The 23,239-nt window shown below is 36.0% G+C and overlaps 1 protein-coding gene across 6 annotated transcripts in view; it reads left to right on the top strand.

Moving 5' to 3' along the window:
* KIAA0586 (KIAA0586 ortholog) overlaps nt 1-23,239 on the top strand; it is a 134,046-nt gene that overhangs the window by 32,605 nt on the left and 78,202 nt on the right. For all 6 annotated transcript variants that reach the window (XR_006381785.1, XM_044232116.1, XM_044232114.1 and 3 more), the window contains exons 16-22: nt 4,548-4,745; nt 6,200-6,387; nt 7,801-7,908; nt 9,280-9,360; nt 13,813-14,006; nt 15,944-16,062; nt 21,598-21,797. Coding sequence is in view for 5 of the 6 variants with exons in the window: in XM_044232116.1 (XP_044088051.1) it covers nt 4,548-4,745; nt 6,200-6,387; nt 7,801-7,908; nt 9,280-9,360; nt 13,813-14,006; nt 15,944-16,062; nt 21,598-21,797 (1,088 nt within the window). In the remaining variant the exon portion in view is untranslated. The remainder of the gene's footprint in view (nt 1-4,547; nt 4,746-6,199; nt 6,388-7,800; nt 7,909-9,279; nt 9,361-13,812; nt 14,007-15,943; nt 16,063-21,597; nt 21,798-23,239) is intronic.

The raw sequence follows: 23,239 nt of genomic DNA, 5'->3' as shown, positions 1-23,239 counted from the left end.
CAGGGTTGGACACTTAACCAACTGAGCCATCCAGGCCCTCCTCTCTAGTAATATTTAAATGTAACTCTTTTTTTTTTTTTTTTTGAAAAAGGGCATTTATTTACTCATTATGGAGGGTCCTATATATATATTTTTTATAATAATTAATTTCTTAAAATTTATTTTCAGCAGAACAGTATTCATTGTTTTTGCACCACACCCAGTGCTCCATGCAATCCGTGCCCTCTCTAATACCTACCACCTGGTTCCCCCAACCTCCCACCTCCCCACCGCTTCAAACCCCTCAGATTGTTTTTCAGAGTCCATAGTCTTAATTAAATAGGGAGTCTGTTGACTGTGGTTACATTTTGAAATTTCTCAGCTTGTACTCTTGCAGCCAGTAAGCTTCTGCAGTATGTGATAACTAGTGGATACCAACTCATTTTTGTTTCTTATCCTTTCTGGAAGTTGGAGCTGTGGCATTGCTTTAGTTTTCCATTCCTTTCATTTTTTTTCATTGTATTTTATTTTATTTCTTTTCATTGTTCCAGAATTCATTGTTTATGCACCACACCCAGTGCTCAATGCAATACATACTCTCCATAATACCCACCACCAGGCTTACCCAACCCCCCACCCCCCTCCCCTCCAAAACCCTCAGTTTGTTTCTCAGCGTCCACAGTCTCTCATGGTTTGTCTCCCCTTCCAATTTTCCCCAACTCGCTTCTCATTCCTTTCATTTTTAAAAGTTAGGTTGATCATATAGGGTGTCAGTTTATCTAGAAATCCTACTGGTATTAGTAAGTATAAAGCTTATGGATGATACTTGTTTCTGCTTGTTTACTGGCACTTTGCTATTATATTTGGGCTTTTGAAAGCCTATGCAAAAAATAACTTGAGATCTTAAAATACTTAAAAATCCAAAAATAATTTTAAGTAACGCTTTTTTTTTTTTTAAAGATTTTTATTTATTTGAGAGAGAGACAGTGAGAGAGAGCATGAGCAAGGAGAAGGTCAGAGGGAGAAGCAGACTCCCCGTGGAGCTGGGACCCTGATGTGGGACTCGATCCCTCAACTCTGGGACCATGACCTGGGCTGAAGGCAGTCCAACCAGCTGAGCCACCCAGGCGTCCCTTAAGTAACCCTTTTAATGATGGATGTGACTAAGAAACTGTGGAAACATGCTTATTCTTGGGCCTTGGTGCCTGTCATTTTCTCTTCCCAGAGAGCTTTTCCCTCAGACATTTGCATGGCTTACTCTCTCAGCTCTTTGGATTGCTGCTCTTAGATGTTCACTCCTCAGAGAGGTCTACCCTGACCATGCTATCCAAAAAATTACCTCCTACACTTTTCTTTCTCTCTCTCTCTCTTTTTTTTAAGATTTTATTTCTTTATTGGACAGAGAGAGAGATCACAAGTAGGCAGAGTGGCAGGCAGAGAGAGAGGAGGAAACAGGCTCCCCGCTGAGCAGAGAGCCCGATGCGGGACTCGATCCCAGGACCCTGAGATCATGACCTGAGTCGAAGGCAGAGGCTTAACCCACTGAGCCACCCAGGCATCCCTATATATATGATTTTTAATTTTTATTTTTTATGTGCTTTTTTAAAATTTGAGTATAGTTGACACAAATGTTACATTAGTTTCAGTGTATAACTTAATGATTTATCAAGGTTATACATTATGCTTTGTTTACCACAACTGTGGTAGCTGCCATCTGCCCTGTTAGATTGCTATTATAGTACCATTGACTGTATTCCTTATGCTCTGCCTTTAATTCCCATAAGCTATTCATTCCACTACTAGAAGACTGGATCTCCCTCTCCTCTTCACCCATTTTGTCCAACTCCCATCTACCTCCCCTCTGGCAACTACCAATTTATTCTCTGTGTTTATAGGTCTGATTCTGTTTTTAGGTTTATTGGGGTTTTTTTGTTTTTAACAAAGAAAACTTGTATTTATTGAGCAATCAAAGCAAAAATAAACATTTTTCTATGGGATAGGGCCTCAACTATCCTTGCTATAGATGTAACTGAAGATTAATAATTTATATTTTATTCATTATTTTAAATTTTAAAAGTACAGAAAATACAGAAAAAGTCTTTATAAGTTTAATATTCTCTGTAATCTCACTACAAAATCTGGTAAATTTCTGGTCTTTTCTTCTGTGTTTACTTGTTTTTTAAAAAATTCAATTTAGTTAACATATACTGTATTATTAGTTTCAGAAGTAGAGGTCATTGATTCATCAGTCTTATATAACACCCAGTGCTCATTACATCAAGTGCCTTCCTTAACACCCATCATCCAGTTTCCCCAACCCCCTACCTCCCCTCCAGCAACCCTCAGTTTGTTTTCTATAGTTAAGAGTTTCTTATGGTTTGTTTCCCTCTCTGTTTTCATCTTATTTTATTTTTCCTTCCCTTCCCCCATGTTCATCTGTTTTGATTCTTACTTTCCACATATGAATGAAATCAAAGGTTATTTGTCTTTCTCTGACTGACTTGATTCTTTTTGTTTTATTTGTTTTTAGATTCCACTTATAAGTGGAATCATATGGTATTTGTCTTTCTAGGTCTGAGTTATTTCATATAGAACAATACCTTCTAGGTCCATCCATGTTTTCTCAAATAGCACCATCTCCTTTCTTATGACTGTGTAATAAACCACTGTACATATATTCCACATCTTCATTTGTCTATCGATGGACATTTAAGTTGCTTCCATATCTTGGCTATTGCAAATAATGCTACAGTAAACATAAGGGTGCATATATCTTTTTTTTTTTCCATATATCTTTTTTGAACTAGTGTTCTCATTTTCTTTGGTAAATACCCAATAGTGGAATTATTGGATCATATGGTATTTCTATTTTTAATTTTTTGAGGAAACTTCATACTGTTTTCCATAGCAACTATACCAACTTACATTCTTTTTTTTTTTTTTTTTAAGAATTTATTTATTTGACAGAGAGTGAGAGAAGGAGAGAAAGCACAAGTAGGGGGAGCAGCAGAGGGAGAGGGGGAAGCAGGCTTCCCGCTGAGCAGGGAGCCTGATGCAGGACTCGATCCCAGGATCCTGAGATCATGACCTGAGCCGAAGGCAGAGGCTTAACCCACTGAGCCACCGAGGTGCCCCCCAACTTACATTCCTAATAACAATGCATGAGGGTTCCTTTTTCTCCACATTCACTTATTTCTTGTGTTTTTTATTTTAGCCATTGTAATAGGTATAAGGTGATAATCTCTATTGTAGTTTTGATTTGCATTTCCCTGATGATGAGTGATGTCAGCATCTTTTCATATGTCTATTGGCCATCTGTATACCTTCTTTGGAAAAAGGACGGGTATTATATTTTTGTTTATTGATTGTTTTCCTTACTAGACTGTAAACTCTGTGAATACAGATGGTTTATTCAGTACTGTATTTCCTGTATCTGGAGCAATGCCTCTGAAATGCTGAAAACAAATATTTTAAATGAGCACTCAAGAAAAATTCATTTAATTGAATGAATAAATACAAGACAACAGAATGAAAAAAGAAATACAGATGTGGTACTAAAATGTTTCTTCCTGGCATCATGGAGCTAAAAGTCTAGATTCATAAAATTACTCCCATATAAGAGTAAAAATGTAGTTATGTCAGGAGTTTATTTAGAAGATAGCCTCTTCTCCTTTATGTTTTTACTTTTTTTCACTTTCTTCAGGTTCTATAGAAATCAGACAAATTTCTAAGTTTTTAAGAATTCAGGATTCAGGGGCATCTGCCTGGCTCAGTTGGAAGAGCATGCGACTCTTGATCTCAGGGTTGTGAGTTTGAGCCCCACATTAAACGTAGAGATGACTAAAATAAATAAATAAATAAATAAATACATAAACTTTAAAAAAAAGAATTCAGGATTTAATGTCTATATGGATTTAATTCACAAGAATGGAAAAAATACAATGATATTAACTCCTGTAAGGTTTGAATAGATATAGAATTTGACTGTGGATAATTTCAGAGGATAAAGACTGGTTATTCAGAATTATGTCATGAGTAAAGGTGTAATTAACTTTTTTGTACCCATAGGGAAAAAATGTAATGAGTTAAATAAATAATACAGTCTGAATCTGAGTAGTCTTCTTAATCTTTTATTCAACATTTTTCCCCTAATCATTAAATCACTGAATTTATTTTGTCATAGTAGTTGAGCAAGTTGTTACGTGTATTCAGGAGCTCAGAAACCATGGCCTACAAGTTAGCTGCCTGTTCTTAGAAGTAATATCGGAACCTAGCTGCACTCATTTATCTGTGACTGTAACATGACTGCTTTCATGTTTTAGTGGCAGAATTAAGATGTCGGAGCTGAGAGCACAAGGCCCATGAGACTAAGGTGTTTACTATCTAACCTTTTAACAGAATGTTTTTGCCAACCCCTGGTTTCTGTGTTACTTCTATTTTAAGGCCTTGTAATTACACATTATTATATAGAATAAGATCTTTCTGTAAAGGAGAGTTACTGTATTTCTAGCTGGATAGGCGTTCCAACAATATTTTAAAATCTCTGTTACTGAATATTATTATTACAGGCACTAAAGTCAAGTCAATAAGAACACAAACTGACTTTTATGCAACAAAACCTGTGAAAATGGATTCCAAGCCCCAACATTCTGTGCCTGCTGTGCTGCCTCCCAGTGATCAGCAGTACTTGTTCAGCCCGAGCAGAGAAATGCCTACTGTTTCCGGTACACTGGAAGGTCATCTAATTCCTATGGCTATTCTTTTAGGTAAGTCCCAGCAAAATACACAGGGCCAATTTTAAATTCTTGTCAGCAGTGGCAGAACTTTCAAAATGACGTGATAGTCTCCTACCTTTTCCTCTCTCTGTGATATTTGTGGGCAGGGCCTACAAATGTGTCTTACTCCATGTAATAGCAATCTCTTAAATAACGGGCTTCCACTATAGTTTCACTCACAGGAAACATTCCTTTGGTATTTTAGAATACATTGCTATAGAGGAGACAAAGTAAAAAAAAGGTTTAGAATGTTATAGATTTCATAATATTTAAAGAATTTAATGTCCTGTCTCCAGCAAAGTACTTTGAAGTAATTGTATGTGCTTTTGAACTAGGCTGTGGTAAGTAAAAATTGTGTGTATTCTAAAACACAGTAGTTGGTTATTTACTTGTTTGAGGTCTCTCAGACTCATTGTAAAAATTCAACAAATCATTTTTGCTTCCTCACTAGCTCTTCAAATCTAGTTAGCTATTATTTTTTTCTTTTACTGTCTTTGCTCTTCTTTCTTAAATTTGATGAAGGACTTAGATATATCTTCCAGCAGAAGAGAGAAATTTTGATATTATGGGTTAATAGCATGTCATCCTGGTAACTGTATCTGTTCAAACATGCCTTCTGTAAGTAGAGTAGATAATACTTATAAAGTCCCTGCTGTGTACCTGGTACAGATCTAAGCACCTTACATATATGAATTTATTTAATCTACCCTATAAAACACATGGTAATATACCAGTTTTATAGATAAAGAAACCAAGGCACAGAGGAATGAAGAAATTTGTCAAAGGCCACATAACTCGAGTGGAGCTGGGATTCAAACCCAGTAAGTCTGGCTGGGATTCAAACCCAGTCAGACTATGCTTTTAAAGAGTGCCCTGTTCTGTCCCTCTTTATTTTGAAATATAGGAAATAAATGGAACTTTTGAAGTGCAAGCTAAGTTTCTGATAGCTGTGGTAATTGCTATCAGTGGGAGTACATGCTATGGTTTGGTAGTGAGTCACTAGTATTTTGTTGTTGGTTTTATTCCTGTCCATTGTTGCTGTATAAAGTTTTGAGAATAAAAATAACATAGTATAACACATTACACGTTAGTCTTGGCTTTGCTGCTTACTGTTATGACCTTTGGCAAATTATGTTGTTCCTAAATGTGTTTTCTCAACTATGAAATGTGGATAATATTAATATCTCAGAGGCTTATTTTGAGGGTTAAATTAGATGGTGCATGTGAAGTGTCTGGCATGCGTGTGTGCCTGGTAAGTGTGAGTTGCTGCTGAAAGGATGACATGGTGGGTGTGTCAACTGTAGTGACAAGAGAAGGAAAGATGATTGCGGATGGCGCTTCCTTTTCAGTTGAGAGAGAATTCAGCCATAATGATCTGGGCTGTGTATTTCATTTTTCCCTTCATTTCTGAAATAATTGACTCATCTCTTCCCCAAACTTTTTAGGACAAACCCAAAGTAAGAGTGATTCCATGCCACCCACTGGAGTAATTGTAAACAAGCCACACCCTGTAACAGTGACTACTTCCATTCCTCCATCGTCTCGAAAAATGGAAACTGGAATAAAGAAACCTAATGTCGCAATTATAGAAATGAAGTCGGAAAAAAAGGATCCTCCTCAGCTTACTGTACAGGTATGTCAGGGTGCATGAATAGAAAATTTTAAGGAAGAAAAAAAATTTCGGCTTAACTTTAGCACTTAAAATTTATTACATTGCTTCATAAAAACTGTACTTTCATCGTGGGTCTTTTATATTTTAAAACTGTGATATTAGTGTAACCCCTCTATCCTTGTTCTGTATGATCTAAGCTACTTTTTCTAAGCCAGTGGCTCATGTCCAAGTGACATGATGATATTCCAAAGTGAACAACTGCATTGGTGGTGTAGTGGTGAGCATAGTTGCCTTCCAAAGTGAACAACTGAACAGTATATTACAATTAATTTTAAAAGAATGAGTGTGACTTTAAATATATATAAGATTTGAATGAATGGAAAGAGAACTTATATGTGAAGATTAAATATTCAAGTTGCCAATTCTTCCTATGTTAATATATAATTTAAGTCAAATTTCAATTTAGCCCCCCCACCCACACAGACCATGTGTTTAATTTTTTATTTGTTTTCTTTAATTTAAGGATCATTTTGATATTTGAAAGAATAAAGGGTTTTTGGGTACTGGACCTGTACAATGAAGTATTTCAGAAATAGTCTTGGTTGTTTAAAAAAAAAAATGTAATATAGGACACCTGGGTGACTTAGTTAAATGTCCAATTCTTGATTTCAGCTCATGTCATGATCTAAAAGTTGTGAGATTGAGTCCCATATTAGGCTCCAAGCTGTGTATGGAGTCTGCTTAAGATTCTCTCTCCTTCTGCACCACCCCCAACTCCAGTGTTCGCTCTCTCTCTCATGCTGTCTTGCCCTCTCTTCAAAAAAAAAAAAAAAAAAAAGTAATATGTAGTAATTACTTTGTGTATCAGTAGGAAAGAGGAGTCTTGTAAGTGAAATAATATATGTTGTAGTTGGTTAATAATGTGGAAAATAGATCAGTTTTAGACTCTAACCTCCCACTGTATGGCACATGAATTCTAAATAGGCAACAGGCAAAAGTTTAACTGTAAAATGTAAAAGCAGCAGGATGAGAAGGTAATTATGTAGAATCTTTATCAAATAGAATCTTTATCAAAGCTGAAGCTAAGTCCAGATAGACAGGCAGGCAGAGAGAGGGAGAGGAGGAAGCAGACTCCCCGCAGAGCAGAGAGCCCGATGCGGGACTTGATCCCAGGATGCTGAGATCATGACCTGAGCTGAAGGCAGCTGCCCAACCCACTGAGCCCCCGGGCGCCCGAAAATAAAGTTATCTTAATAGGGTCTTATGTGTTCCCCTTTATTTTCTAAATTTTATAAAATACTCTATCATAACTTAAAAAAATTGTTATGCATTGACTTCTTTATAAAAAGTTAATTATATGTTACTGATGTATAGACTGACAGGTATTTGAGTCAAAATGATGAACAGAAAGATGGATGTTGTGTTTTGTTTTAGGTATTACCCAATGTGGATATTGATAGCATTTCAAATGGTAGTGCTGATGTCGATCTATCTCTGCCTAGTCCCAAAGAAGCATGTCCTCCTCTGAAAACTTGGATACAGGTATTCAGAAATTTATCAGATAGTTTTGTGTAATGTCTGACTATAAAGTTTAACTAATATTATTCCATGCAAAGTCTTCCATTGTATGTTATAACAATTTAGGTTTTAAGGAAGAGATTCAGAATGAATCTAGTATTGCTGATGAACTTGAAAAAGAAAGTTTGTTTAAGATTCTTATATTTATAAACATTGTGAAAGTGATAATCCTTAGTGTACTTTTTGGGTAATTTAAGTTGTCTCATATGTGAAGAGAGGATTTCTGTCTCTTTGGAGAAAAAGCTTGATTTAAACAGGAATCAAATTATAGTTTTCCTGAATATGAATTTCATAGTGATGTTTAGAGTTCATGTTTTGGGATGTTACTTTGTCAATATAGTATTGACATGATACAAAAATAGGCATTTCTCCCTAGTATTTATTTGCTATTCAATAATGAAGCTCTAACTTTACTACACACTTGAATAACACTGCTGCTTTCCCCAGCTTTCATCTGTTGTAAGCAGATGTAGTCCTCAAGGGTATAGGTTTAAGGAGAGGGAGAACACCAATTTTTCATGATCAGAAATAGTAAAACAGGGGTGTCTGGGTGACTCAGTCCATTAAGCATCTGCCTTCGGCTCAGGTCGTGATCTTGGGATCCTGGGATCAAGCCCGGGGTTGGGTTCCCTGCTCAGTGGGGAGCCTGCCTCTCCAGCTGCATCTGCCCTCTCCCCCTGCTTGCATGCTTTCTCTCTCAAATAAATAAATAAAATCTTTAAAATGAAATAGTAAAATAGAACTGACCCTAAATGGCAATTGTGCCTAATTTAATTTTTTCATCAATAACTTTTTTTTTTTTTACCAGAAGTTTATTAAAACATATGGTTACAAATAAGTTTTTGGACTGTTTATCATTCTTCTCTCAGGGAGGGACTAATGTGGTTTTGGGGACTAGATTATATCAAGTGAGGCCTACAGGCTAAATTAGTATCCCGCTAAATTAGTATTTATAACTTTCTAATTTATTTGATACTGTATCTGTCTTTTTGTGTGTTTGTATATATGTATACTTACATATCTAACATATAAACACAACTGTAGGAGAGAAATCATAATCCTAGCAACCTGACTGGTTGGCTTAAGTTGCATTGTTGATGGAGTCATTGACAAAAACTTATATTTAATTTTTGAGAGCTATTAAAATGAAACCTGATGGCTCAGGTATTATTTGGATTTCATTTTTTTAGTGAAATCAATTCTAAGTAGGATATTAAAATTAAAAAATAGAGCTATGTAATTATAAGCTTATGTTATGGGTAGAAATATGGTAAATTATGTATAAATTTAAATGATATTAAGCACAACAAAATCTTCTTGAAAATGCTTTCTTAGACCCCAGAACTTATGACGGTAGATGAAGAAGAGGTCAAGTTTCCAGGAACGAACTTTGATGAAGTAATCAATATCATACAGGTAACAAAGCTTAGAAAATGTGAGAAATTATTTTTCTAGCAGTATTCTTCCATGTAATTAAAGATAATTATACATATGTATCTGTATCTAATTTTTAGAGCAGTTTTAGTTTCTAAAATGAACAAAAATGAGATGAAAGTTCAGAGATTTCCCATATACCTTCTACCCCCACACATATATAGCCTCCCCCACTCTTAGCATCTGGAGTGGTACATTTGTTAAAATTGATGAACCTAAATTGACCCATCATAATCACTCAACATCCTTAGTTTACTTTAGAGTTCACCTTTGATTATGTACATTCTATGGGCTTGAACAAATGTATCCATTATTACAGTATCAGACAGAGTATTTTCTCTAAAATTCTTTGTATTCTACCTATTCATTCTTCCCTGGTAACCACCGACCTTATTGTCTCCATAGTTTTGTTTTTTCTGGAATGTGATGGAGTCAGAAGCATACAGTGTGTAGCCTTTTTGGATTCTTTTACTTAGTAATATGCATTTAAGCTTCCTCCATATCTTTTCATTACTGAATAGCTCATTTCTTTTTAGTGCTGAATAATATTCCATTGTTTGGATGTGCCACAGTTTATTTACTCATTCACCTACTAAAGGGTATCTTGGTTGTTTCTGAGTTTTGGCAGTTGTGAATGAAGTTGTGATGAACATCTGTGCACAGATTTTTTTTCATGAACATGTTTTCATCTCCTTAGGTAAATATCGAGGAGCATGATTGCTGGATTGTATGTTAAAAGTATATCTAGATTTGTAAGAAACCAGTGAACTTTTTTCCAAAGTGGCTGTACCATTTTCCTTTACCACCAGTAAGAAATGAGAGTTCCTGCTGCGGCACATCTTTGTCAGTGTTTGTGTTGTCAGTATTCTGGATTTTGGCCAGATTTTGTGTAGTGGTATTTCTTTGTTGTTTTAGTTTGCATTTCCCTGATGACATATGATGTGGAGCATATTTTCATACGCTTATTTTCCACCTGTATATCTTCTTTGGTGAGGTTGTCTGTTAAGGTTTTCGGCCTACTTTTAAAACCGGGTTTTTTGTTTGTTTTTTTTTTTTTTTTAAAGATTTTTATTTATTTACTTGACAGAGACAGAGATCACAAGTAGTCAGAGAGGCAGGCAGAGAGAGAGGAGGAAGCAGGCTCCCGGCTGAGCAGAGAGCCCGATGTGGGGCTCAATCCCAGGACCCTTAGATCATGACCTGAACCGAAGGCAGAGGCTTTAACCCACTGAGCCACCCAGGTGCCCCAACCGGGTTGTTTTCTTTTTTTTTTTCCTCCGGGTTGTTTTTTTATTATTGAGTTTTAAGAGTCCTTTGTATATTTTGAATAACAGTTCTTTTTTTTTTTTTTTTAAGATTTTATTTATTTATTTGACAGAGACAGATCACAAGTAGGCAGAGAGGCAGGCAGAGAGAGAGAGAGGAGGAAGCAGGCTCCCTGCTGAGCAGAGAGCCCGATGCGGGACTCGATCCCAGGACCCTGAGATCACGACCTGAGCCGAAGGCAGCGGCTTAACCCACTGAGCCACCCAGGCGCCCCTTGAATAACAGTTCTTTATCAGATGTGTTTTGGCAAATATTTTCTTCTTGTTTATGGCTTGTCTTCTAACTCTCTTGATGTTACTCTTTGTGAACTCTTTCACAAAGAAGTTCTTAATTTGAATGAAGTCCAGCTTATCAGTTATTTCTTTCATGGATCACCTATCTGATGGTGTATCTAAAAAGTCAGTGCCATACCCACAGTCATCTCAGTTTTCTCCTATGTTCTCTTCTAGGAGTTTTATAGTTTTGTGTTTTACATTTAGTCTCTGATCCATTTTGAGTTAATTTTTGTGAAAGGTGTAAGGTCTGTGCAAGGTTAGTTTTTTTTGCCTGTGGATCATCTTGTTGAAAAGATGATCCTTGCTCCATTGTATTGCCTTTGCTTCTATGTCAAAGATGAATTGACTATATTTATGTGGTTCTAATTTTGGGCTCTCTATTCTGTTCCATTCATCTGTTTGTCTGTTCTTTCATCAATTCCATACTGCTTGATTACTATTGCTTTATAGCAAGTCTTGAAGTTGAATAGTGTCTGTCCTCCAACTTTATTCTTCTCCTTCAGTATTGTGTTGGCTATTCTGGTTCTTTTGCCTCTCTATATAAGTTTTAGAGTCAATTAGTTGAAAGCCACATAATATCTCACTGAGATTTTTATTGGAATTGCATGGAATCTATAGATCAAGTTGGGAACAACCAGCATCTTGACAGTATTGAGTCTTCCTATCTAAGAACATAGAATATCTCGGAGCATGTGGGTGGCTTAGTCGGTTAAGCATCTGACTCTTGATTTGATAAGATTCTCTCTCCCTCTCCATGAACACTACAAAAAAAATCATAGAATATCTCTTTATTGATTTGGTTCTTTGATTTCATTCATTAGAATTTTGTGCTTCTCTTCAAAAAGTTCTTGTACATATTTTGTTAGATTTATACATAAGTATTTCATTTTTTGGGATGCTTATGTAAATAGTATTGTGCTTTTAATTTCATTTTCCACTTGTTCATTGTTGGCAAACTTGTTATAATCAATAATTATTTCCAGGAGTTGTTTGGGGGTTTTTTTGGTCAGTTCTTTCAGATTTTCTATATAGACAATCATGTCCTCTGCAAGCAAGGCCAGTTTTATTTCTTCCTTCCAAGCACCTTTTATTTCCTTTTATTGTCTACTTGCATTAGCAAGGACTTTTAGTACAGTGTTGAAAAGGAATGGTAAGAGGGGACATGCTTGCCTTGTTCCTGATAGTTGAGTATGTTTTCACCACCAATATTATGTTACAGTGCTTTGAGAAACTTCCCTTTACTTTTGAGCTAAATGTATTTTTATTTTAAAATTATGAAGTTAGTATTCTATAATATAGTCTTCTCTTCATCTGTGTCCTTTAGCTGCCTCAGTGAAATGTAATGGTTATCAGCTGGTTCCCATCTACATCTCTTCTTTCCTGCTTCCTGTTTTTTTCCTCCTTTTCATTTCCTTTGGCTTCCCTCCCTCCAATCTATCCTTTCTTTATTCTGTTAAACATTTGTCTGTCTGACTTCTGGATTATTGGCAAGATCACCAGTTAGCTCATATTGAGGGGAAAATTTGTGAGGGGTCTAAAATCCAAGAGAAGAGTCTATATAACAAGAAGAGCTATAGAAATGATATAGAAATGGTAAAATAGAAGAAGGGGAAAAATAGGAAGAAGTAAAATATAGAGGATGGGAGAAAAGATCATCTACCATAGAAACCACTTGAATAATAAAATGCCAGTACAATTTCAAGATATTTATTCATATTTCTTTCAGAACTTTCACTACTAAGGCCAGATTTATTCATCATAAAATCAACCCTATTTTAGAATATTAAGAGATATGTACTATATTAAAGGTTTTTGTTCACTGGCATCTTTTCTCATGTGAATTGCACATGAATGTTTCAAAGGCAAGAATCTTACTTATCTTTATATTTCTAATGCCTGGCAAAGATATTTGACAACTTTTTCCCCCCAAGTACAAGTGAAAGAAACAGTTATAGAAATAACACATGATTTGGAGTCAGAGCCAAGTGTTCCAATCCTGGCTCTGCCACTTATTAGTTGTGGAGTTAATTTTTTAATGGGAGGATAGTAATCGAATTATAATTTTTAAATACATATTAAACCATTAAACATATTAAACCATTTGAGATACATATTAAACCATTTACAGGTAAAATGAGATACATATTAAACCATTTACAGGTAAAATGAGATCTGTGATTTGTTTCAAAATTATATGTGAAAGGTAAAGCAGATGGGGGTGTGTATTGGTGACACAAATTTGCTGTGGGTTGGTAATTGTTAAAGCTGGCAACAAGTAAATGGGATATGCATAATTTATACATAACCAATATAGTATATGAGCACTATTTTGTTTTCTTTTAAATATGTCTGATATTTTCATAATGAAAAGTTTAAAATTTTCAGAAATTATTCCTTTGATCATATGATGGTGCAAATAATGTATAAGATAACCTAACTGCATTTGTAGATGTAAATTATAGGTTCAGAAAGAGGAAGCAGTGATATTTAGAAGCATTAATTTTTTATAATAAATTAAGATAATAAATTTCTAGAGGGAAGTGTTAATGTTTTATGCAGAAAAAACTAAGTTATCTAATTTGTTTTACGACTGCTTAAAATGAACAGTGGGTTTTAAAAAGACAAAATAATTGTATAATTAAGGTTTCTTCAAGGCAATTTGTATGACAAATGTATATATTGTAAATAACTTAATGCCACCTAATTAGAAATGCTATTGATTAATGTAGAAGTGATGGTTAATTTACCAACCTAAGTTCCATGCCTACCCTGGTCATTCAGTAAATGTTAAACAAATACATGAATGTAATAGTTTTGTTTTTATTATTACCAGGAAGAGGAAAAACGTGATGAAATTCCAGAACACTCTGAGCCAATTCTGGAGTTTAACAGAAGTGTTAAAGTTGTTTCTACAAAATATAATGGTCCTCCATTTCCGCCAGTTGCTTCTACTTTTCAGCCCACCACTGATGTTCTGGATAAAGTAATTCAGAGAAAAGAAACATTGGAAAATAGCTTAATTCAGTGGTGAGTTTACAGTGGTGTTGGTGTGAACAGAATCGTAGTAGCAGATAGAAAGTATTAAATTTTAGTTGAAAATCTTCCTTGTCTCCCTTTGTTTATTAAACTTTTCCTTTGTTACAGTCACTGGGAACTATTTGATGTGATGTGAGGGTTTAACTAGTTGTTGAAGGTATTGTTTTTCTTGAATATTTGTATTTAGGCTGTCTATTATGGCAAAAGAGGCTGTTAAGTAACAAAAGCCTTCAAAATGTACATATTCTTTTCTTTTTTAATGTACATATTCTTTAATTCCATGATTCACTTCCAGAAATTTCTAAGGAAATAATTATGGTTCTGCTACTCAGCCACAGACTACTTAGCACATACAGTGCTTACCGTAAACAAGGGATTGTTCTGCTTGTTACTTCTATAACTTATGAACTCTGTTTTGTTTTTTTTTTAAGATTTTATTTATTTATTAGAGAGCAAGAGAGAGAACACAAGCAGGGGGATGCAGCATGCAGAGGGAGAAGCAGGCTCCTTGCTGAGTAGGGAGCCCGATGTGGAACTCGATCCCAGGACTCTGGGATCATGACCTGAGCTGAAGGTAGATGCCCAAACTATATGAGCCACCCAGGCACCTCTGAACTCCGTTTTTATCTCTGTTTTCACCTGTGAGAAATTTTAAGGAAGTTATGGCATAAACTAAACTTAATAGTAATACTTACCAAGATTGCACTTAGAAGAATATTTAATGATGTTGAATGATATTAAGAATTAAAAGACCGCACTCAAAAATACATATGCAGGGTACCTGAGTTGGTTAAGCATCTGACTCTGGTTTCGGTTCAGGTCATGATCGCAGGGTCGTGAAATCAAGCCCAACTTTGGGTTCTATGCTGGGTGTGAAGTCTGCTTAAGATTCTCTCTCTCTGGGGCATCTGGGTGGCTCAGTAGCTTAAGCCTCTGCCTTCAGCTCAGGTCATGATCTCAGGGTTCTTGGATGGAGTCCCACATAGGGCTCTCTGCTCAGCAGGGAGCCTGCTCTCTCCCCACCTGCCTACCTTTCTGCTAACTTGTGATCTCTCTGTCAAATAAATAAATAAAATCTTAAAAAAAAAAGATTCTCTCTACCCCTCTCCTTCTGCCCCTTCCCACCCCCCACCCCCACTTGCACATGTACTCTTTCTCAAAAAAACAAACACACAAAAAAACCCACAACAACAACAAAACCAAAAAAAATGTACATAGGAAAAAATTTGAAAAACATATACCAAATTGTTAGTTGTGTTTATCCATGAGTCCGAGATTTTGTGTGAGCCCTATCTATTTTTGTAACTTACATATTTTCTAATTTCTCTACAATGACTATCTATATGTGTATAATAATTTTTCTCCAGCCTCCTGGGTGTTGTAAAGAAATGTACAGAACTGATCTCCTATTATGTTCCCTTTTTCCTTCCTTCTCTCTTTCCTCTTTCATTTCCTAAAAATGACCTTGGAAATAGTCTTTCCTTTTTAAGAGGAAAACTACCTGTATTGTAGTCCAAATATTTATTTCTTTGAAGAGAGGGCAGCTGGACTTCTTTTCTAATTCTGATCTTGTGTGCTTTTATATGGGTGCTTTCCGAGTAGGGAACCAAACATTTTAGGTGCATGATACGTCCGATAATCCTTGACCTAAACATTATGAATTTAAGAGGCCTGTTACACTTTTCATTAGGCTAATCTACAAGTTTATTAAATCAAATTTAAATCTGCCTCCCACATGGAGATTCTGTTTCATGTGATTTATTCAACTGGGAGTTCCCTTTATTTTTTTTTTCCAGATTAAACCTTTAGAATTACTACTTTGATGTGTAAATGTCTGTGTCCATTGGTAAAATTTATTTTTAGGGGTGTTATTTCTAATACTTTGTACATTCAAGCAAATTTAGGAATCCTCAACTTTTATTCCTCAGGGTAGAACAAGAGATAATGTCGAGAATTATCTCTGGGCTCTTTCCAATTCAACAACAGGCCAGACCTGATGTCAGTGTTTCAGTCAGTGAGGCAAGTGAACCATTGACTTCTGACATCGGTAAGTGAAATGGAATCTTTTACTTTCTTTTGATATTGAAAGATAAAACCTTGGGACACCTGGATGGCTCAACTGGTTGAGCATCTGACTCTTGATTTTGGCTCAGGTCATGATCTCATGAGTAGTGGGATAGACCCCCACATTGGGCTTTGCACTCACCCGGGAGTCTGCTTCAGAGTCTCTTTCCCTCTGCCCCTGCCTGCAGATGTGTGTGCACACGTGCTTGCTCTCTTGCTCTCTCTCTCAAATAAATAAATAAATAAATCTTAAAAAAAAAAAAGATAAAACCTTCAAGTCATGGGTTTATGTATTTTAGAGGTCAAGTATTCCTCAGCTGACAAAAGATAGGCTCTTACTTCCAATATCCTTTCCCTTTTGTTCTCTATAGTGGAGGTAAGTTTTCTCTCACTTCTGTATTTCACACTACAGTGTTCACATTATTCTATCCCTCCATCCCTCCCACCCCAAATCTCTCCATTACATCCCGTAGCACTTTGTACATATCTTTGTTAGGGGGACTATCGGATTGGATTACAATTGGCTTACATTATCTGTTTCACTAGACTATAAATTACTTAGGATTATGGATATTTCTCCTTTAGTGCCTAGCCTTTGACACTGGATGGATGGATGAACCTCTTTATGGAACCCAAATCATTCTCTCCTTCTCATCCTTCCTCCTGTTCCTCCTCTTCTATCATTTTCCCCTTTCTTCTTCTTCCTTTTCCTCCTCTTTCACCTCCTCTTTTCCATTAGCTTTTTTGAGATAGAGTTTACTTGCCATAAGGTTTGCTAATTCTAAGTGTACAGTGTGATGAATTTTGAGCAATAGAACTGTGAATTAGCCACTCAATCATGCTATAAAAAAAACACTCCCATCATTCTAAAAAATTCACTTATGCCACTTTGTAGTCAGTTCCTCACCCCCTCCCATGCCTACTGAGCCCTAATAGCTGCTGATCTGCTTTCTATCACTGTATTTTTGTCTTTACTAGAATTTTATATATATTTAGGCATATAATATATAGCCTTTTGTGTCAGCCTTTATTTAACATAAAGCTTTGACAATCATGTTTTATGCGTCTAGTAATAATAGTATGGATCTATCATAATTTGTTAATCCAGTTACCAGTTCATGGAAATTTGTACTCTTTTAGTTTGGGGCTACTAGAAATAAAGCTGTGATAAACAGATAAGAAACTGCTGCGTGTTTTTAGAGAGGCTGTTCTATTTTGCATTCCCAGCCAGCATTGCCTGAGAGCTCCAGTTGCTCTACAACCTCACCAGCACTTGGCGTTGTTAGTGTTTTTTTTTTTTTTTTTTTAAGATTTTATTTATTTATTTGACAGAGAGAAATCACAAGTAGATGGAGAGGCAGGTAGAGAGAGAGAGAGGGAAGCAGGCTCCCTGCCGAGCAGAGAGCCCGATGCGGGACTCGATCCCGGGACCCCGAGACCACGACCTGAGCCGAAGGCAGCAGCCCAACCCACTGAGCCACCCAGGCGCCCCGTTGTCAGTGTTTTTAATCATAGACATTCCATAAGCATGTAGAGAGATCTCATTTTTCACATTTCCCTAATGACTAATGATGTGCATTTTTCCCATGTGCTTATTTGCCACCTGTATGCTTACTTTGGTGGAAATGTCCTTTAAATCTTTTGCCCATTTTTAAATTGAGGTTTGTGTCTTCCTGTTATTGAGTTGTAAAAGTTCTTTATTCTGGATACAAGTCCTTTATTAGATAGACTTTACAGTATGTTCTCCTAGTTTGTGTCTCACCTTTTTGTTTTCTCAGCATTATCTTTTAAATGGGGTCAGGGAAAAATGTTGGGGCACCTGGGTGGCTCAGTAGGTTAAGCCTTTGGCTCTGGTAATGATCCTGGGATACTGGGATCAAGCCCTGCTAGGCTAGGAGCCTGCTTCTCTCTCTGCCACTCCTTCTGTGGCTCTCCCTGCTTATGATCTCTCACTCTTGCTCTCTCTCAAATAGATAAATAAAATCTTTAAAAAGAAAAAGAAAACAAAAAGGTTAATTTTGATGAATTTTAATTTATCAATTTTTCTTTTATAGTTTGTGTTTTTTGATATATTATTTCTCAAGATCACTAAGCTTTTCTCCTATATTTCCTTCTAGAATGTGTACGGCTTCAGACTATGCATTTAGGTCTGTGGTACATGTTGAGTTAATTTTGATTCCTACTTTGTACCATATACAAAGATTTTTTTTTTTCAGTGTATGGATATCCAATTGTTCTAGCATTATTTGTTGAAAAGATTATCCTTTCTTGGAATGAATTACTCTGACACCATTGTTGAAAATCTGTGCCTTGATCTGTAAATTTATTTTTATGTCAATACCATACCTTATTGTAATTTAAAAATATCTTGAAATTGGATTGTATAAGTTCTCCAAATTTGTTGTTTTTAAAAAAAGATTTAATTAATTAATTAATTAATTTGTGTGTGTGTGTGTGTGTGTGTGAGAGAGAGAGGTGTGTGCCTAAGCATGACCATGAGGAGGGGCAGAGGGAGAGAAACAAAAGCAGACTCCCCACTGAGCGCAGAGCCTGGCAGGGGCCTGATGCAGCAGGGCTCAATGAGGGGCTCAATCCCAGGACCCTGAGATCATGATCTGAGCCAAAGTCTCAGATCTTGACTGACTGAGCCACCCAGGCACCCCTTGTTCTTCTTTTTAAAACATTCTTCTGTATCATTACTTCTAATTTTTTTGCCTTCTCTTCAGTCCAGAATTACCTACTTTTCTTCTCCCACAGACTCTAACTGCCCAATTCCTAGACATCCCAGCCTATATTTATGGCTTATACTTTTTCATTACCCACTTTCTCTTTAGTCCTCATGGAGCTTTCTGCCCTTCTCCTAGTGAAGCTCCTCTCTCACAGAATTTTGTTGTCAAGAATAACCTTTTTAAAAAATTTTTTTAATTTTTAATTTTTTTATAAACATATAATGTATTTTTATCCCCCAGGGTACAGGTCTGTGAATCGCCAGGTTTACACACTTCACAGCACTCATTATAGCACATACCCTCCCCAATGTCCATAACCCCACCCTCCTTGTCCCAGCCCCCCTCCCCCCAGCAACCCTCAGTTTGTTTTGTGAGATTAAGAGTCACTTATGGTTTGTCTCCCTCCTGTCCCATCTTGTTTCATTTATTCTTCTCTTACCCCCTTAACCCCCCCATGTTGCATCACCACTTCCTCATATCAGGGAGATCATATGATAGTTGTCTTTCTCCGCTTGACTTATTTCGCTAAGCATGATAGGCTCTAGTTCCATCCACATTGTCACAAATGGCAAGATTTCATTTCTTTTGATGGCTGCGTAGTATTCCATTGTGTATATGTACCACATCTTTATCCATTCATCTGTTGATGGACATCTAGGTTCTTTCCATAGTTTGGTTGTTGTGGACATTGCTGCTGTAAACATTCAGGGGAATAACCTTTTTTTTCCAAATCCTTATCTTCCCTTGTGGCTCTAGCATGGGCACTGTTGACCACCTCTAATTCTTAAAATGTCCTACTCATTTTGTTTTCTTAGAATCCATTCTGTTGTTGTTCCTGCTATCTTCTTTATTTCTTTAGGACTTTATTTCATTATCCTTTTTTTTTTTCCTGATCAGTTGCTCACCCCTTAGCCCGACATCTTTGGCTGGAACCTTGCAGCTGTGTCTCTGCACCGGCATCCCAAAACTTGACATGTCCAGAGTTTTTCTAGCCCAACCTGCCCTTTTTTTGTTTCTGTTTACATTAAGATCTGACTCTTCCAAGTGCCCAGTCTCCAAAGCTTTGGAGCTATTGTTTATTTTCTTTTCTTTGTTTTTCCTCATCTCCACCCGGCCATAGGCTGTTACCTCACTCCATACGATTTATTATTGCATTTAGTTAATTCTTCCTGTTTAGTATAACTTGAATGCCTCCTCCACTGCTACCCACCACCCCCAGATTTTCTTTCAGCACCTTTTGGAAAGAAGGGGAAAAATGATCAACAAAGTTATGAGGAAATTTATGTTTTTTTTTTTTAAAGATTTTATTTATTTATTTGACAGACTGAGATCACAAGTAGGCAGAGAGGCAGGCAGAGAGAGAGGGGGAAGCAGGCTCCCCGCTGAGCAAAGAGCCCGATGTGGGGCTCGATCCCAGGACCCTGGGATCATGACCTGAGCTGAAGGCAGCAGCCTAACCCACTGAGCCACCCAGGTGCCCCTATGGTTTTTTTTTTTTAATGGAAATCTTATAATTTCCAAATTGGGCATTTAAATTCTATTATTTTCTATTTATAAGTATATGTGTTTGTTTTGTTTTGCCTATGTCTGGGTAGGGCTTTTGGCCTTTAAAATAGAAACGTTCTAATTTCTGATCATGCCAAAACAATAAATTATGAGAACTGAAAAGGAGAAGTATCTACATACACTGTCATATACAAATTTGACATTTGATAGTCATTGCTATGGTAACTTCAGAGTAAACTACTATTACTTATCCCTCAACAGGTGATCCTAAGACACCTGTAACCACTTTTTAAGGAATTGTGGATATTGCTCCTTTAGTTGTACTTCTTTGGCGAGGTTACATCTCCACCAAATTGTATTATCATTGTTTACATGTTTTCCACAGAGCTTTAGACATAGAGCCCACTTTAAGTCTAGTAAAGTCTGTTGAAGTTTTTCTCAATTTTATGTACATTCATACAAGGAAAAATTATAACCTATTTGGAATATTAATATACCTATACAGCTTCTGATATCAAGCATGCAAAGTACTATAAAAGTGAGTAGGAGTAGCCTATAATGTTAGTAACTGATGTTACTGAAACTAGAAGGAAGGAAGTTTTTGTCTTTGTATTTATGAAGCAGCTACTATTTCTTTAAAATCCTCTGTAGTCATTGGGTCTTTGTGTTTTGGTTTTTATTATTCATTTATATATTTATTTATTTTAAAGGTTTTATTTATTTGAGAGAGAGAGAGAGCATACGAGAGAGAGAACACAAGTGGAGGGGAGGGGTAATGGGAGGGAGAAGCAGGCTCCCCACTGGGCAGGTAACCCAGCTCTGGGCTGGATCCAGGACCCTCGGACCATGACCTGAACCAAAGCTAGACACTCAATCAACTGAGCTACCCAGGTACCCCTGTGCCTTGGTGTTTTGACCAAGATCTATCATAGCGTTTCCTGTTGCCCTGTTCTTAGAAATATGAGTTGTTTTCAGATGAGAACATTTCAGGTGGATGCAAGTCCTTTTTATCACTAAATTCTGAAGTGGTAGGAAGAGACCATGTAAGTAAAGTTTTCATCTGGGTGTTTTCTTCCTCTTTATGATTTGTTAAAGAAGGTGTTCATTATGTGAATTATCATCGTGTTCTCTTTTGTAATATTTTTTATTTTCATTTTTATTCTTCTTCCCTTATACACATTATGTTTTCATCTCTAAAATTTTAACAACTCAGATTTGGATTGCAGGCATGTTTCTTGTACACTTACTCTGAAATTCTTTCTTTCTTTTTTTTTTTTTTTTAGTGGAAGGAACAAGCAATGGTGCCCTCCAGCTTTTTGTGGATGCTGGGGTTCCTGTGAATTCAGATATGATTAGCCATTTTGTGAATGAGGCTCTTGCTGAGACCATTGCTGTCATGCTGGGTGACAGAGAAGCAAAGAAGCAAGGTCCTGTTGCTACACGTGTTTCTGGGGATGTTTCAGCAAACAGCACATACTTGCCGGTAGGAGTGACTCTCCTTTCATGACTGGGAGTCCTGGGGCATTTTTGATACATTTATTAAAAAACAGTAAGATGGACAAATTTTAAATTAGGTATCATAATAAGATCATAGCTTGTGGTGGAGATTGATTTTTTTTTGCTATGATATTATAGTAATATTTTCCCTAGCATTTTACTTTAAAAGCTTTTAAATTTATAGAAAAGTTGAAAGTATAATACAATGAATGTCTGTATACCTTTATCTAATATTTACCAATTGATAACTTTTTGACAAGTTTTATGTCCTTATATGTTATATATTCTTTAAAAATAATTTGAAAGTTGCAGATATTATAACATTTCACTTCTGAAAGCATTAGCAGTTATCTCCTAAGAATAAGATACTTTATTATATAATCAAAATGCCATCATTATACTCCTGAAGAAATTTAACATTGATATGTTAATACTACATAATATAGAGCCCATATTCGAATTTCCCTGTTGTTCAAAAAATATCCTTTGTAGATTTTTTTAAACTTAAGATATAGTCAATGCTCACACATTACTTGGGTTATTATATAAACTGCTATTTTTACTCTTTAAAAGATGAGATGATTATATTAAAATTAACATATTATATTAAAAGATAAAATATATTTTAGGCACTTCTGTTGTTTCCTTCATCAGCCTTGCTGTGCTAAATAGTTTTTAATCTATTATAGGAATGTGGAATTATACAAAACTAAAATAGACTTTATACTACTACTACCAGCTGTTTAAAACTTTATAGTCACTTCTAATTCTATAGATCATGAAGGTATCATTTTATATAGATGAAACATTTAAACTACCTCATTTGAGGTATAAACATAAAGTTACATGTTTGAATTTTATAGAGATTGCTATAATGTAATTGGCGTGTTGTGGTTAGTGTGCCAGAAATTAGGTACATAGTTTTGGTGTGTATTTTTTCAGCCCATTGGTCATGCATGCAATGCAGATGTTGTCAGAGTTATGGATTTCTTTGTGCCAATTAACGGTGGTGTGTTTTCTGCCCATATACTGCATATACTCTTGTGAGGGTAATTGCATGAGAAAATATAGAAAAATCTGTGAAAGAGGCAGTCTATACAATGTTAAGAGTATGGACTTGGGGAGATCTGAATTTGAACCGTCAGCTCGGTTGCTTTAGTTTCATGTATATAATAGAGAAGACACATAAAGTTTAAATCATCAGGACTTCACCAGAATCTACTTGCTGAGTATCTAGGAGGGCAAGCTCCCTTCTCTCACTGCCATATTGTTCATTATCTCCAGAATTGTCATGACTTTTCTTGATACTTTGATCTTTCAAGTATACATTAAAATATAGTTTTCAAGTGCCATGAAAGATTTTGTTGGAATTTTTGTGGGAATTGATCCTATTTTGATTAGTTTAATTTGGAGAGAATTGACATCTTT

The sequence above is a fragment of the Neovison vison genome, chromosome 13, assembly GCF_020171115.1.
Source record: "Neovison vison isolate M4711 chromosome 13, ASM_NN_V1, whole genome shotgun sequence".
NCBI lineage: Eukaryota > Metazoa > Chordata > Mammalia > Carnivora > Mustelidae > Neogale > Neogale vison.
Note: the sequence above shows the minus strand (reverse complement) of the source record. Positions and strands in the feature narration are given on the sequence as shown.